Source organism: Peromyscus maniculatus, chromosome 1, assembly GCF_049852395.1.
Source record: "Peromyscus maniculatus bairdii isolate BWxNUB_F1_BW_parent chromosome 1, HU_Pman_BW_mat_3.1, whole genome shotgun sequence".
Lineage (NCBI taxonomy): Eukaryota > Metazoa > Chordata > Mammalia > Rodentia > Cricetidae > Peromyscus > Peromyscus maniculatus.
The window spans coordinates 18527942-18544275 of NC_134852.1; the positions used below are offsets into that span (position 1 = coordinate 18527942).

Here is a 16334-nt window from a genome sequence, read left to right on the forward strand (position 1 = left end):
GTCCCTCTGTGAAGGTTCTGAAGGCCTGTGGTAAAAAGTTAATGTGATAACTCACTTTACCTTACAATATGTGTAGACTATTTTGCAGTAGAATATTTATAGTTGAACTTACCAGAGTTTCACATCCCTAGTAAACATCTGAATGGAAATATAAGAAGCATACAACTCTGGAAGACATAGATGTAAATCTTTTCCTGGAGTAAAAGGTATTCTTATATACACCACATTTATGTGTTAGAAACAGTAACTGAGTCTCTTGAATGACCAATGTTAAAATGAGTGGCTTGAAACCTCCCTCTTGTACTTGGGATTGAGTTATCTCCCATTTCAATCCTATCCTGATAAACACAAACTGATGTCATGCCTTTCCTTACAGTTTATTTAAATGTTGCTAAGAGAACACAGCGCTTTATGCATGTCAGAGCAGGGCTCTATTATCCAGCTACATTTGTATCCACCCGAGTTCTTTATTTTAGTTTGGTCAATGTTAAGGTTTTACATTCATCAGATTCCTTTTTATATATCTCAGATGTTATCTCCTCTATTTGAGTATATTATAAATTGTATTATAATAAATTCATCAATATAAAAATTAGCAAATATATGCAGAATTTTAAATGAAATATTTTACTAACTTAATTTTCTTCTTATAATATTTCAGCCCACATAAGCCTTTACTGATGCAGTGAAAACAAAGCATATTTCTTGTGGCATCCTATCAGGTCCATTTTGTGTTTGTGAAATGAAACTAGGAGATAGGACAGTTTTCTGTCATGACAAAGCACACTGAAAGAACACTACATTTTAGTAAATTCTCACAAGCTTTATTTGTATTTGGCATTAGCCTATCAAAAATAACTGTATTTAAAAATAATAACTTCAGTCAGACCAGTCATCCAGGCAGAAGTACAGCGGAGGTGTAATGCAAAACAGGAGGTACCCACTTTTACTTTCTTGGTGACAGTTGATGGTAGCTTCCCTGGGACAACCTGAAAGATTTAACCAACAATTGATATTATTATTCCAGGTGCAACTACATATCTTGACTCTGTAGATCATTGCTCCCTACAAAGAGTAAGTTTTCATTTTAGTTATGGATAAAGATGTTTTTAACAATATACCTGCAAAATATCTTTGTCCTATAACTGTGTTAGGTAGGAAAAAAATAATCAGTCATGTTTTTCCTAACCAAAAAATTTTTGTGCCTTAAACAGGACATTGTAGGTTATTAAGACAGAAACAAAATTTTTTAATAAATTGGGAATGTGCCTTGTTCATATTAAATTTTAAGTTCTTTCAGTGTTTTTTATGTAGGAATTGGGAAGAATGATTAAAATTAAATAAAAGTGATGAATTTATTTTTGCATAATGTAGCATTTACACTTGAAGTACATTTTCTGAGACCTATATCATGATGTATATAAGTCTAAAATAATGTCTCATCAGTCGGTTCTTAATTAAATGTAAAGCCTGGAAAGATATTATTTTACAAATTTCCTTTTTAAAAACTTTACTTTCAATGACTTTATATTTTCTAGTCTGCTGGAGTAATTTTGGTTAAGAAATAGCTGTTAGTGGAAGCATTTTGGTAGTCTTTTGGTTAAAGAATAATGTGTGTTGTGACATAATAGAGTTCCTAGAGGAAAGGAGTCTAACCTTGATCAGCCACGGTAGCAAGTGCTGCTTCACAGAAGTGAAGTTCTGCAATGACACGATTCTGTGAGGTGCTGATATGTGCACTTTGTTCTTTTTTATCTTGTCAAAGGCTGGCAGGCATGTATATTCTGACTTAGCACTGACAAAAGATTTTTTTTTATTATTTTCTGAGTTGGGTGGTAATTTAATTTAATAGAAGAAATGAAAGTTTGCCTTAGAGATATTACAAAGTTAAGGATGATGAATAATGCTAAAACAGCTTATTATATACCATGTTTCTGATCATTCTTTCAAGCATTATATAGTTTATCTGTGTAAAGTGCAAAAGCAGATGTTGTGATGTATTGTCAATATATTTAATTAAATTATTTTAAGTTGTAAAAAAAAGGAAAACTTCTTTAAAAATATTTATTTGTTTTAGACAGATAATATCTATCTTTGTTTTGTGTGCCTGAATGTTTTGTCTGCATGTGTAAATGTGTACTACGGTAATACATTGTATACAGAGGACAGAACTGGGTGTCTGAACCTCCTGGAACTAGAGGTACAAGCAGTTATGAGCCACCAGGTGGGTGCCAAGAACCAACCCAGCTCCTCTCCAACAGCAGCAAGTGTTTCTTACCACTGAGCCTTCTCTCTAGTCCTGCAAAATGAAAACTTTTTTACAACCGAAAGTATACAATAAATATTACTCATGGGTACAAGTTTCAAAGTGGGAAATAAAACTGCATATAAGACTGGTCTATGTTTTAGAACATCTATCATGGCTTTGTGAACAGAGATTGAGATGACTGTGGTTGTACCACACTAGCCATGTTCTAGACCATTCCAGTATCCTCCCTGACACAAACAGCTTTTAGATTTAAAGAGTCAATTAACTTTTGTGTTTCTAAGATCTGGTGTAGACAGTGAAAACAATGCTACCATCCACATCAGACAGTTACAAAAATAAAAAGAGAAAAGGTGTCAAACTGACAGCTTAGCAGTGACTCTTAAATTGTTACTGCCATTGGACTTTTCTATACTTAACTAATAAAAAGTTACATTTAAGATTTCTTAAAACTTTAAGGATGCAAGAGGAGTGAACAGAGAAAAAACAGTAGAAAACAGCCATGAAGTCTAATCTGTAATGCATAAAAAGCAAAAGATCTAAGTTTGAGCATGGAGGTAGGGTCTTTATCATGGTCCAGGACAGGATATTAGTAAAATTAGGGTATACTCTATATCTGAAGTGCCTATATTGGGGAATCTTCTGAACAAGAAAGAAGGTGTCTCTCATAAATTGGCACATGAGTTCACTGAAAATGGATGTTATATGATCAGTGAGAGTGTTTTGAATGCAGAGAAGTTGAGGAATGGAAGATACCACCTCTCATTGAACAAAAGGTCCACTTGAGTCCATGTAAGATGAATAAATCCCTGATTGACTGGATCACATGAGTTACTAGGGATGGGCTGATATTTAAGTGAGTATAAGAGACTGAGATATCATAGAAGATGGTCAGACATGATTGATGGAGCTGGATACATGAGGGCCAGCTTTTGTTCATTTCCCTGAAAAGAATAGGTCTGTGTTCACTGTTGAGTTAAAAAAGGAATAATTATCATAACCCCATCACTGATATTCTTGTCTAGATCTGTGTTGGTCCACACCTTTGGACTTGATCAGGTAGAAGGGCTATAAGTCTTGAATGATACAGATCAGACTACACACAATAAAAATAAATGAATATTTTTAAAAATTACACTTTCAAGTATACATTTAACTCTGAATAAAATAAAACAAAGTGAATATTTAACATTGATAATGGTATTTCAGTGGATATGACTATTATGAACACATGGCACATTAGTTTTTAAAACCCTTTGCCTGTGAAGACAAATAGCCATTTTCTGAATTTAACAGTGGCCTCACACATCTGGGCACAGGAGTGATCTCACACTGTTGTAGATGTTGTCAGGTTTCTTTTCTTTAACATTGCTTTTTTACCACACTACACTAAATGCAGTTGGAAACCCAAATACTCAAATCTCAAGCAGATAGTATAGATACTGCTTAGTCATTGTCATTCAGGGAGTCTCAGAGGCCACAGCAAACTTCAGGTTGGAGCATCTGGTCAATAATTGCATTTTTTTCCATCTTCACAGAGGTGGTGGGGTAATTCTACTGCCATTACATTCCTGTGAATGCAAATAGTCTCTCAGGAAGTACAATCCTAGGTAGGTAGAGCTTTATAGAGCTTCCAGGGAAGTTAACTTTTCACTTGACCCACACTGGACAGTGAGTATCCTAAATGAAGTCATATTTTCTACATTGGAGCAGTGAAATAATAAATAATGAACATATTTGTGATATGGTTCTGACAACATTTCATTGAACTCATATCTGAGCCAGCATCATAGTTCACAATTGTTGGGTACATGGTCTCAAATTGTGATTTCATAAATTATATATATATATATGTGTGTGTGTGTGTGTGTGTGTGTGTGTGTGTGTAAACTAGGTGACATTTCACCAAACTCAATTTCCTTCCTTCCTTTTTTCTTTCTTTCTTTCTTCATCTCTCTTTTTCTGTATCTCGCATTCTTCCTTTCTTTCCCTCCATCTCTCTCTCTCCTTGTTTCCCTCTCCTCCTTTCTTCCCTGTCTGTCCCTGTCTCCATCTCTACCTTTATTTCATCCTTTTTAGGTGACATAGTTTTTAAATTAAAGGAAAAAATCTTAACTGTACATTTCAAGGGGATTTTACAAGTGAAGAACTACTTGCAACAGAGTAGATAAAGGAAACACAGTAATGTAAGAATCCCAAAAGTTCCCTTTAACTAACCAAAACCAGAGCTCTGCTGCACTGTTGAAGGGATCAGACCCCTTGGTAAACATTTGAGAGATTAGAGCACCTTTTACTTGCATGGGGCTTTTATAAGTGGAGTCCTACATCAGTAACTACTGCACATTTTGATGTTTTTATTAGTCCATATGATTTGTGAATATATTATTGTCTTCCTTAGGAATATTATGTGGAATTCTCTTTTCAAACATCATCTAAAGTGTTTGCAGTTAAGAAAACAAGTGAGAGTAACCCTCCAGAATGCCCGATAGAAGACAAACAACCAATGTGGTGTGTATTTTTTCATCTTTCAGTAATATTTGCTTCAGCAAAACAATTTATAGGGCTTCATATTTACCATTATTTATTATGGCTTCCTCTATAAAAACTGTGATTTTGAGAAATGAGGAATGGCATTATGCTGATTGGTAAAATATCAGTCATCCAGGTACCCAGGGTCCATCATTGTACGTTGTGGTGTTTGGGATGGTCTGTCAATCTTAGAGTATTGTGTTAATCACTGTCTTTTGATTTTGAGTGTGTTGATTTAGCTGCTTTTCCTTGCAATCAGGGACAAGTTTTCCTTTGGCCAAAGGTTTCTCACTCTGTTGATTTCTTGTAAGCATTCTTTTAATCAGTCATCAGAAATCAAGCAATTTTCACAATTTTTTTTTGCAATTTCTAGTCAGTTTCAGCAAGATCACATTCATGATTAATGTGGGTCACTTACACTGGAGCAGAGATGGCTTCTTCATCACTCTTGGTTAAATTCATCGATCCTCTTCATAGTAACTGATGCCTCCAAAGAACTTTGGGGTATGCTTTTTTCCTTTTCCTTTTCCTTTAACCTTCATTTTTTAAAAAGATGCACTATGACCTCCTTTGTCTTCTCTTAAATGCCTACACTCTCCACCTCAATTGTCAGCATTTTATGGTTACCCGAGATGTTTCTCACTCTTTTAGTTCAAGGTCTTTGTAGTACTTCTCTCACAAAGTCTGGGATTTTAGATATTACTTTTGAAGTTGCTTATCCACCTGGAGATAATGCTTGTCCAAATAGTTCGGTGGCTCCCCATTTCTTCCTCTCGATCATTGGCCTTTCTCCTCAATAGGGAGGGATCCAAAATGAGTGAGCAGGGTCTGGCAACTTGTTAGACAGCTCTCTGGGGAGATGGTTAAGCATTACAACTCCACTTTATTCCAGGAAGAAAATGGAATATAAAGGCTAGGGACAGTGGCTGGAGCATCACCTAATTTGCATTGAGAGGCAAGCTGTTAAGGCTCCTAGTATGTGCAGCAAGAAGGATTCTAGAAGGAGTCTGTGCCAGGGTTCAAGATAAATATGTCATTTTTTTTATTTAGAGAATGCTTTCAAAGAAGGTCAGTAATCCAGGCCCAGGGACCTTTTCCAGATAAGGCCAGGTAAAGACAGGAAGTTCTGCTGGGGAGGGAGGGACTTCCCATGTTGCCTAGCTTTTGAGAAAAGCAGCAGCCTTGACAAGCCAGCAGAGCCCTCCAACATAGTTCTGCTAAATGGTTGATGCCATGTACTGTACAACCCCTTATTCTTGTAGGCTGTGAGCTATGGTGTGATCCTCCAGCACAGCAAGGACACTTGGCTCATGCTGTGAACCCATCAGGACAAATTTTGGTTATTATGACTGCTTCATCTCTGGAGCATGGTGACTGATGTGCATACCTATATTGCTGGGGAAAAACAGCCATCCATGCTCCCCAGGCAGTGAAGACAGGGAATCTGATGAGTAAAGAATAGGAATGTAGAATTTTATTTTGCTCATATCAATTAAAAAGTCACGGTCTGTTACAGGTCATATGTTGCAGGTTTACAGTTCAAAGCTTCCATGATTGTTATTGGATGATGTAAAACTGTACTTCATTAGTTAATTTATTATTCAAAGTGGGATTAATGGGGCTCAGTGAGATTTTCCCCATCCATGTTAGCATTTTGTTTGTGACATATTTCATGTCTTGTTTAGGCAGCCATGCTGAGGCTTAAAGGGTGTAGCTTCTCTGACATTTCTAGGAGATGGAATCTCAGAGATGATATCTGATCCCTTGTCTCTTATAATATTCTTGCTTCTTCTACTCAAATGTTCCCTGTGCCATTAGTTCAGGACTTGTATTCTAGACAGAAGAACTGGAGCCTGGCACCATACAGTCACTCGTTTTCTGATACTGATCATTTGTGGTCTTTTGTAATGGTCTGGCCTTTATGTAAAAAGATGCTTCTTTGTGAAGGATAAGAACCACAAATAATGAATGATTGCTGAAAGCTGGAGAAAAAAGTCTTCCCCAGGGAAGAGCCCCAAATCCAACCCAAAATGGGAACACTGAAATCATGTATATACAATTAGCATTATACAGATTTAGTATGTGCATATATATATAGTGTATATATACATATATATTGTGTGTTTGTATATATGTATACACATAGTTATATATATAATATACATACACTCACATACATATATGTATATATGTAACAACAATTATAGAAAATGGGTCAACTCTATTCATTTGAGAGGAAGTGTATGGTGGGAGACTTGGAAGTGGTTTGAAGGAAAAAAGGGGCAATGATATCATTATATTTTAATTTCTTAAAAAAAAGCGATGGAACAACAGCATATTTAAAAAACTTAACTTCTGTAGAACAAATTAAATTGTAATTATACAATGTTCTACTCAGAATTATAAATACTGAATATGATTTGGAAAAAAAATGAAAAAGGGTGTTATTACCAGTGTGTAGCATTCTAGTTGCTCCACTTTAGCAGGTGCAACTCATTTTCCAACACTGGGATGACAATCAAATACATTGTTGGGGCAAGAGATTCCTTATTCATCTATCAGGATGCCCATCTTTTTTTCAGCCTTCTCTACCTTTACTTTTTATTGATCTCTATTTTTTGGTTTGTTTTTTTCTCTATTTTATTAGCTTACTGAGCAAAAACTTTCTTTCAGCATTTTAATATTATTTTGATTGGCCCAACCCTCTGCTTCCCCATTTCCCTGGCCTCATCCTAGCTAATGCTGTTCTATATCCACTATTTGTTCTTTCACTTCCCAAGCATGTGTAATAATATAGTCCGCACACTCCTCCTAGAAGCTCTAATGGGCCCTTTCTTGTTTCCTGGACTCTACACACACTCACTCCCACTTAAACACACATGTAAACATTGGAAGCCGGGAAATCACATTTGTGACAGTGGTATCTGTCTTTCTCAACATGGGTTACTCATGTAATGGAGTAGTTTCCATATTCTGCTGCAGCCATTAACTGTACTGCAGTGTAGTATAGAGCCAGTCCATGACGAATGAGAGACTATACATATTTGGCAGTTTAGAGGTTCCCAGCTCATCTCCTCATTCTGTTTAAACTTCTTCAGATCCTAGGCTTCACTGCCAGTTCTACCCCAGTTCTTGATTGTCCAGCTGACTGTTCTTCCATATTTGATGACTGACAGGAGAAACAATGATCTCCCTGGGCAGTTTTGAATTATTTTATATGCAGTCTCCTTTTGTACATTCAAAGGTTTGGCAGGAGTGTGTCCATAAGTATCATCTGCCTCTTGATTGTCTTCCAGTCCACAATCAGCAGTCCCAGGGACTGTTGGAAGAATTATAAAGTCAACCCTGCAAGGTATGCTGTCTGTTCCATTTACTCCCTCTGGGTCCTTTACATTTTGAAAAAGTTCATTTTCTTTGTTTACCCATTTTTCCCGATGCATAGAAAAAACAAGACAAGAAAATGAGATTTGGGATATTGTAGCAATGCAGGGAGCGGTGAAATCAGGGAGTAACTTCATGCAACTTCATGCAGCATTGAAGGTTTGTCCTGAAGTTTAATTTTCTGCACTGATTGCCTGGTCAAGCAGCTCTATGGTTGCCATTACATATAGAACAAGCAGAGGGTTCAACACATCCACAGCACTCACGGGCTTTTTATACTCTCTCCTCTGTCTTCAGGGCTGCATAGTTCCATATAATCACAATTTTGGGATGTTGAACACCAATCACTTCATTTCTTTGTTTTCCCCCTCATTGTTACCCATTATTCTTATAAATCATTACTTCATTGTGTCCAGAATCTGTTTAGTATGAATGAGGAACAAAAATGTGTGCATATTTAGTATGTAAATCATGTTTTCTTACACTGTATCTGGTAGGGTACTAACCCATCACCCTCAGATCATTAATATAGAAAGTTAAGGGAGTACCACCTTCTCTTTCAGCGAGTAACCAAATTAGTAGGAAGGTTTTGTCAGCTGGTGAACTAGCCATTTACATGAGCTGATCATACTACATGTGACTCATTGAACCCCCCACTTACAGCTACTAGAGTCCTCCTTTTCCCCAGCAATTGCATAAATGACCTAGCAAAACAGCTGCCAATAAAACTGCTTTTCTTGCGGCTTTTGTCATGTCGGGCATCTTGGTTGGTTGGTGATTCCTGCACCTTCTTAATGAAGCATGCTTGAACATGAGGGATGAATTCTTTGATATATTCTTGAATTCTGCTGGCAAGCATGTATTGAGAATTTTTGCACCTATACTCACAAGGGAAATTGATCTATAATTCTTTTTCGTTTCTTGAATCTTTTTTGTGGATTGGGTATCACAATATTGATGGCTCTATAAAACTAATTGTTTGTAGCATGAATTGTTAGAAGGTCTTATTAATAAAAACAAACCTGGAACCAGGTATTAGGGTGAATGCTGGGAGACAGAGAAGCAGAACAAGGCACTGCTTCCTCACCTTGCCAATTCTTCAGCTGATCCTGTTTCCTCAGACTGGAAGCCTCTGTGTCCTCATCCGAATGGATCTCAGCTGAACTGCTTCTCAAAAGCCTGAAAGCTTAACCAGCTCTAGTTCCTGGTTTTCATGCCTTATAACTCTTTCTGCTTTCTGTCATTAATTCCTGGGATTAAAGGCTCACTTCCTGGGATTAAAGGCATGAGTCACCATGCCTGGCAGTTTCCAGTGTGGCTTTAAACTCAGAGATCCGGATGGATATTTGCCTCCCAAGTGATAGAATTAAAGGTGTATGTGCCACCATTTTCTGGCCTCTATGTCTATCTAGTCACTGTTCTGTCCTCCGACCCCAGATAAGATTATTAGGATGCACAATGTATTGGGGAATACAATATTACCACAATTTTGCAATGCTCTTCTGTTTCTATTGTGTGAAATAATTTGAGGAGGACTGGGATTAACTATTCTTTGAAACTCTGATACACTTTTGTGCTAAAACAATCTCGTCCTGAGGTTGGTAGCTGGGATAAAACACTGAGAGGAGGAGGGAACGTAGGAGGGGAAGAACTGTGTGGTCCACTTGAGATGGGGGCTGGAGGAGAAAGTTAAATTTTAGAAAGACAGACTATAAAGAAACAGAGTTAATTCATGTGAATGCCCTAATAATAACTCCTAAAGTACCCAAAATTTGTCAGGGTCACATTAAAAAAAATAAAATATAAACCATGTCCCCTGGATATATTAAAAAATCTACAGAGATAGCTGAGATGTGAATTCTCTAATTCTCTCTCCCTCTTCTTTCCTTCTCTGTATGTTTATTGTTGAAGTCAGAATCTGTGTCTAGCAACATGATAACTAGTGGATTTTTCCATCCCTGTTCTTTCTGTCTCTCTGTATGCTTCAAAAAAGACTATGCTTGGTATTTACTGATTGGCATGGGAGTTTCACCTGCCAGAAGTAATGAGGGGTACTTTACAGAAATCATTGAATATGTTTTACAAGAGAGTAAATCACTGACTCCAACTGCACTCAGCTTACCCAGATAAAAAATTTCAGTGCACCCAGGTATCAATGTATATCCATTTCACTTACATCATTTATGGCACATATTTGTTCATAATGTTGCTTTCACACTACTTGCTGTTTCCAGCATTTAATACCATAACATAAATTCACCCCTATATCATACTTGGGTCAGGGGCAGGGCATACTTCATATTTTAGGGTTAAAGCTATTCATTAGCTTAGGTTTTAAAAGCTGTTTACATGGGAAATCCAATCCAAGTTAAGTTAAGATTGGTTGTTGCACTGTTCTCTAAAAGTAGCTTAAACAAACAGCAAGAGCACAGTTGGATAGCAATCTTAAATTATTAATGACCTCAAGGTGGGGTAACTGTGACTGTGAGATCCAGGAAAACTTCTGTGTTCTTAGGATGTAAGGGATATTTTCATAATGATGTATTCACACAGTGGAGTGTACATGCAAGTTCTTCCTTTGCCATCAGTACATGCTCCCTACAATGCAATGCCTTCCTTGTGCTCCTAACCACACTTTCATCTTCTAACATCACGGGAGAGAAGAGTCACTTTACACTTCTAGCCTGCCCCTCTGTGATGCTCACTACTCAGTTAAAAGTTTTTCTTGCTTATTGATGGAACAGGTGTTTTTAAGAGGTGATGCCAAGTCTCTCACCCTGTCATTGTTACTTCTTGTGACATGATCCTGTCAGCCTCTTGGGGATGAGCTTGGAGAACATTCAGCATCCATCTTGGGAGATGCCTTCGATGTGTAGCCATAGTAGGCTTGTAGGCCCAATTAGCCAGTGAGTTCCCATCAAGAAGCCAGCACCACAGGTGCATCCTACCTGCACAGGTGAGGTGCTTTCTTTTAGGCACCCAGTCTGAAAAGGACAGGACAGTCTCTGGAAGTTGAGTGAGTGCTGATGTCTGAATTGATACTTCTCTTTCAGGGAAGATTAGCTGCTTAAGTTAAAGTCATAGTGGGAAGGATCACTCCAAGACCTAAACCTAACATGGTTTCAAGGAGGCTGCAGGTGAGAGATGCTATCCTGGAAAAATCCTTTGTGGTGTTCTTTTCATAGACAGTGGCAGTGTGCCTGTTTCCAGTAAGGTGGGGTCCTGGTGATGAAAACTGTGAATGTTTCTCAGAATTCACCTGCACTTGTTTTTATTTGGAAAACACAGACACTGTTCACTAGGCTGGTGAAAGATCTCCCAGAGTTTAGTTAGTTACAAGAGCAATTTGAGTTGTGTTTGTTGACCTCTGCATGTTTATACCCAAATTCTGCTTTCCAGTGGGGTTCAGTGTGGATTCAGATTCTTTTTATTGGAAAAGATTGGGAAGCATGATATAATGAGAAATTAATATCCTTCTTAGAGGTCTTCAAATTTGGGGCTGTGAAAAAGGAGCAAGTGTTAAACTGATGTTTCAATATCCAAATTTCAAGTCCATGGTCATTTTAATAACTGAATGAGTGCAACCTCATGTCACGCAGGTAGGAGATTCTTGCTATATCAACTTCCCCCAAACACATATCCATTGTCCCCCAGAGCTTACTTTTTGCTCATTTGGTGTTGGAGACAGGGTTCCTACATAATCCTGGCTGTTATGCAGCTTGTTGTGTAGACCAGACTAGCCTCAAAACCACAGGAATCCTCCTGCCTCTGCCTAAAATGTGCTGGAATTAAAGGCATGTGTCACCCTTCCCAGCCCAGATATTGCTTTTGAATCAAAGAGGTATATCAATTATTATTAGGCTTTATATTAGCTACCCATGCATCTTTGACACTATTCTAATGCTTGTCTGTTTATGTTCCAATTATATTTATGCTAGTTAAGTTTTATATCCCACAGTTCAAAATAGATGCCAGGGTTGCTGACTATTTTCATTTAGTATCTATTGTGCTTTAGAATAGAGAAAGATCAAACATCTCAGCAGTGATCCTCCTATGAAAGAAATATATTCATATAACCCTGTTTTAGGCACATTCACAAGTAATTGCTATTTATATTTTTGTAACATGATTATATATGATTGGGATATTTTAAGTAACATTTACCAATTTCAAGTTTATAAAGTAAGTTTGGAACCACTTAAAAGCAAACATAGTACATATATGTACACACAGACATATACAATTGCAATTATACGTGAATGTGCTGACAAAGGAGAATTCAAAAATTATCTTTCCTGATATCTGAGAGTCATTGTCTTAGTTGGGGTTTTATTGCTGTGAAGAGACACGATTAAATTGGAGCTAACCTATAATTGCAAAGAATTTTATTCCTTATTTTCATAGCATGAAGAATGCTAGCATGCAGGTAGACATCTTGCTGGAAAAGGATCTGAGAGTTCTACATCTTGATCTGCAGGCAGGAGAAGACTGCCATACTGGACAGATTTTAGCTCATAAGACATGAAAGCCTGCTGCCACAGTGACACACTTCTTCCAACAAGACCACAGCCCTTAACAGTACCACTCCCTGTGGGCCAAGCATTGGAGCACATGAGGCCATAGGGGACATAACAATTCAAATTATCACAACCACTATTTTCTTTTCTCATTTTTGTTACTCAAATTTGATTTTTTTATTTTTCCAATATATTTATTCTCATTTTTTATCTTTGAGGAATTCGTGTTATTTAAACTGATCATGTTTATACCTTGACCATTCCTCCCAGATTGTCATCAGTCTCTACCCACCCATCTTTGTGTCTTTTTAGTTTTTTTTAAATCTGAAGCACAGATTGGATATTTCACATGGTCCTGGGTGTGGGACCATCCACTGGTCATGGTCAGCCTGTTAGGGGCTACAGTTCAAAGGAAGCTGACTCCACCTTTCTTGGTAGCTATCAGTTGTCAATAACATCTTAGTTAGGGATTACAATTTTCTCTGAAGCAAGACTATTTCCTTTCTAGTAAGTATCTACCTGTTACTAGTTGCTGAGATCTTAGAAACCTGTAGTCTCTCTCCATCCAGGACTCTTATCAGAATGCAGTTTGATCATTGGACCCTCTCACCAGTGCATTATGGATTTTAAGCCAAGTATTAATTGTAAAGCATTTTAAAATGCTAATACCTATTAATAGCACTATAAAGTTGAATTTTTTCCTCACTGTTCCAGTTCATTATCAGCAATTCAAACAACAGGAATTCTTTGGTACCCAGGAAACTTCTTAGTACAAAGACATAATTTAACATTACTTATGAACATTAGTAGATAGTGTCTATACCTTTTTGACATGCTATGAAGAACATAGTCCAACTTGTTTAATGAGTGTCCCCTGGAACATTTTTCAGTGACCCATGACCATTACAGAATGATTTCCAGAGATATAGCTGTGGGCATCTTCTTCACATCTCAGACTGCACTGGGAATGCTGGGAAACTCAGCCTTGCTTTGTTGTTTTATCATTGTTGACATCTCTGGAATCAGGGCAAAGCCCACAGACCTGATTGTCAAACACCTGACCTGGGCCAACTTCATTGTTCTCTGCAAAGGAATCCCACAGACCATTGCTACTTTTAGTCAGACTTACTATCTAGATTATGTTTCATGTAAACTTGCCTTATATTTTCATAGAGTTGCCAGAGGAATGTCCCTGGGCTCCACATCCCTGCTGAGTGTCCTTCAGGCCATCACCATCAGCCCTAATTCCAAGTGGTCCCAGCTCAAGGTCAGAGCCCCCAGGATCGTTGGCCCTTCAATGGCCCTGTGTTGGGCCCTCCAACTTTTGAGATATGGTTCCATTCCTGTGTACACAACTGACATATGGGGTGCAAGAAATGTTAGTGGGTTAAAAGATTATGGATACTGTGCAGTTGTGAGTCGTGGGAGACTAATAGAGACAATATTTGTAATCCTATTTTCATTCTATGATATAATCTTTTTGGGACTTATGATTTTGGCAAGTGGCTACATGGTGTTCATCCTGCTCAAACATAAGCAGAGGGTGCAACACATCCACAGAACCCTGTCTCCTAGGTCATCTCCTGAGACCAGAGCCACCCAAAGCATCCTCACCCTAGTGTGCTGCTTTGTGTTCTTCCATGTAACCTCTATTGTCTTTACATATTATCTGTCTGTCCTTGAAGGAACCAGTAGGTGGCTGTTCAACACCAGTGTAGCCATGACTGCATGCTTCCCAACAGTGTGCCCTTTTCTGCTCATCAGACAGCACACCTCTGTTTTCAGGGTCTGCTGTTCTTGTTCTCATCAGACAAGTCACTGTACTTGTACAGTCAGAGAGCTCTAAAAGCAGTCCTGTCTGCATCCCTCTTTACATTTCTTTAACTAAGTTCTGTTCTGTGTATACACTGACACTATGAACCTTCAAAGTAGCTCCAGACTATCTACAAAGTTTCTTCCAAATACTGCTTGTACTTTAGCCTGGGACACAGGCAATCCACCCTGTATTTTGTGGATGGTGGAAAAATTCACCACTTGTTGTTTCCATGGAGAATATCACAGTAGCAGAGATAATTAAGCTGTGGGCATATGGTGGTTCCAGTGATTTAGGTGAGCTTCTATGAGTACTGGATGTCAATCACCATTCTCAGATTCCATCCAAATATTGACCACCATAGTACTGTACCTACCTGCATCCTAAATTAGAAAGACAGTGGTGGTGGCTGTCATCAAAAGAGAACAGATTTAAAAGGATGAAAAAGTTCAAATAGCATTAGGAAGTAATGAAGACATGCAAGACATAGACACATAAAGGAATCTAGAATCAGTAGATGTTGTGTTTCTTAAATCAAAAGTATATTCATAACTCTGCAAAGATTACACGTGGAGTAGAAATACATTTTTAAAAATCAGCCTTACATAAAATTTAAATAAAAATATTCAGAATTGATCTTTAGAAACTGCATGCAAAATAATAAACACTGGAGACATTTACATAGATAAGCATCAGATTGATAGTTTAAATTAAGATGAGTGACAGATAGGAAAATACAAGTGGGTAGCACAGACTCTGTTGTCCCTGTTCTTGGGAGGAAGAAATGGGAAGATAGTGTATTTGATTTCTATCTAGGTGATGTACTGAAATTCTGTCACCAAAAAAGAAGTTTGGAATATTCTAGAGGCTGATCTTAGAAAAATCAGGATACATAAATTAAAAGAGAACTTTTAAGCCAACTATGGTGCAATTATGAGATAGATCATTGAATCTACTCTGAGAAAAAAGATAATGAAATAATAGGATAAATAGGTAGATCACTGAATCTACACTGAAGGAAAAGGGGAAGATATAAAAATAACAAAAGGTAGACTACTGAATCTATTATGAAAAGAAAGAGAGAATATGGATATGATAAGATAAAAAGGGAGATTATGGAATCTCTTTTTTAAAAGGGAACTACTTGTTTTAAATAAGTAATGAAAATTTTTGCTCTGAGTTTATCAAATGTTACTGAACTGGACACTGTTAATATATATAATGGAGTTTTTATCTGAATCTGTCAAATGTGAATGGACTAGACATCATTAATGTAATTCTTGACTATATATACTGTATATACTTATTAGACAGTTTTTCTTGTATTAGTTATAAACTTTTTTTTTTAATTTTAGACAAAAAAGGGGAAATGTGTTCCCCAAAATATTGTGTACCCTAATAAACTAATCTTGGGTCAGAGACAGAACAGCCACAATATTAAACATAGAGGATAGGCAGTGGTAGCACACGCCTTTAATCCTAGCATTCCAGAGGCAGAAATCCATGTGTTCAAGGATACAGTCAGCATGGTGACTCACACCTTTAATCCCAGAAAGTGAGCCTTTAATTCCAGGGAGTGATGGTAGAAAGCAGAAAGGTATATTAGGCATGAGGACCAGAAACTAGAGGCATTTGGCTGGTTAAGCATTTGGCTGGTTAAGCTTTCAGGCTTTGGAGCAGCAGTTTATCTGAGAGCCATTCAGATATGAAGACACAGAAGCTTCCAGTCTGAGGAAACGAGACCTGCTGAGAAGTTGGCCAGGTGAGGTTAGCTGTGACTTGTTCTGTCTCTCTGACCATCCAGCATTTCACCCCAATACCTGGCCTG

The 16334-nt window shown here is 37.6% G+C and overlaps 1 protein-coding gene across 1 annotated transcript; it reads left to right on the forward strand.

Moving 5' to 3' along the window:
* Positions 1 to 13603: 13603 nt before the first annotated feature.
* Positions 13604 to 14539, forward strand: LOC143274257 (vomeronasal type-1 receptor 4-like). Its single transcript, XM_076576353.1, has one exon. The coding sequence runs from the start codon at positions 13604 to 13606 to the stop codon at positions 14537 to 14539; it is 936 nt and encodes a 311-aa protein (XP_076432468.1).
* Positions 14540 to 16334: the final 1795 nt, after the last annotated feature.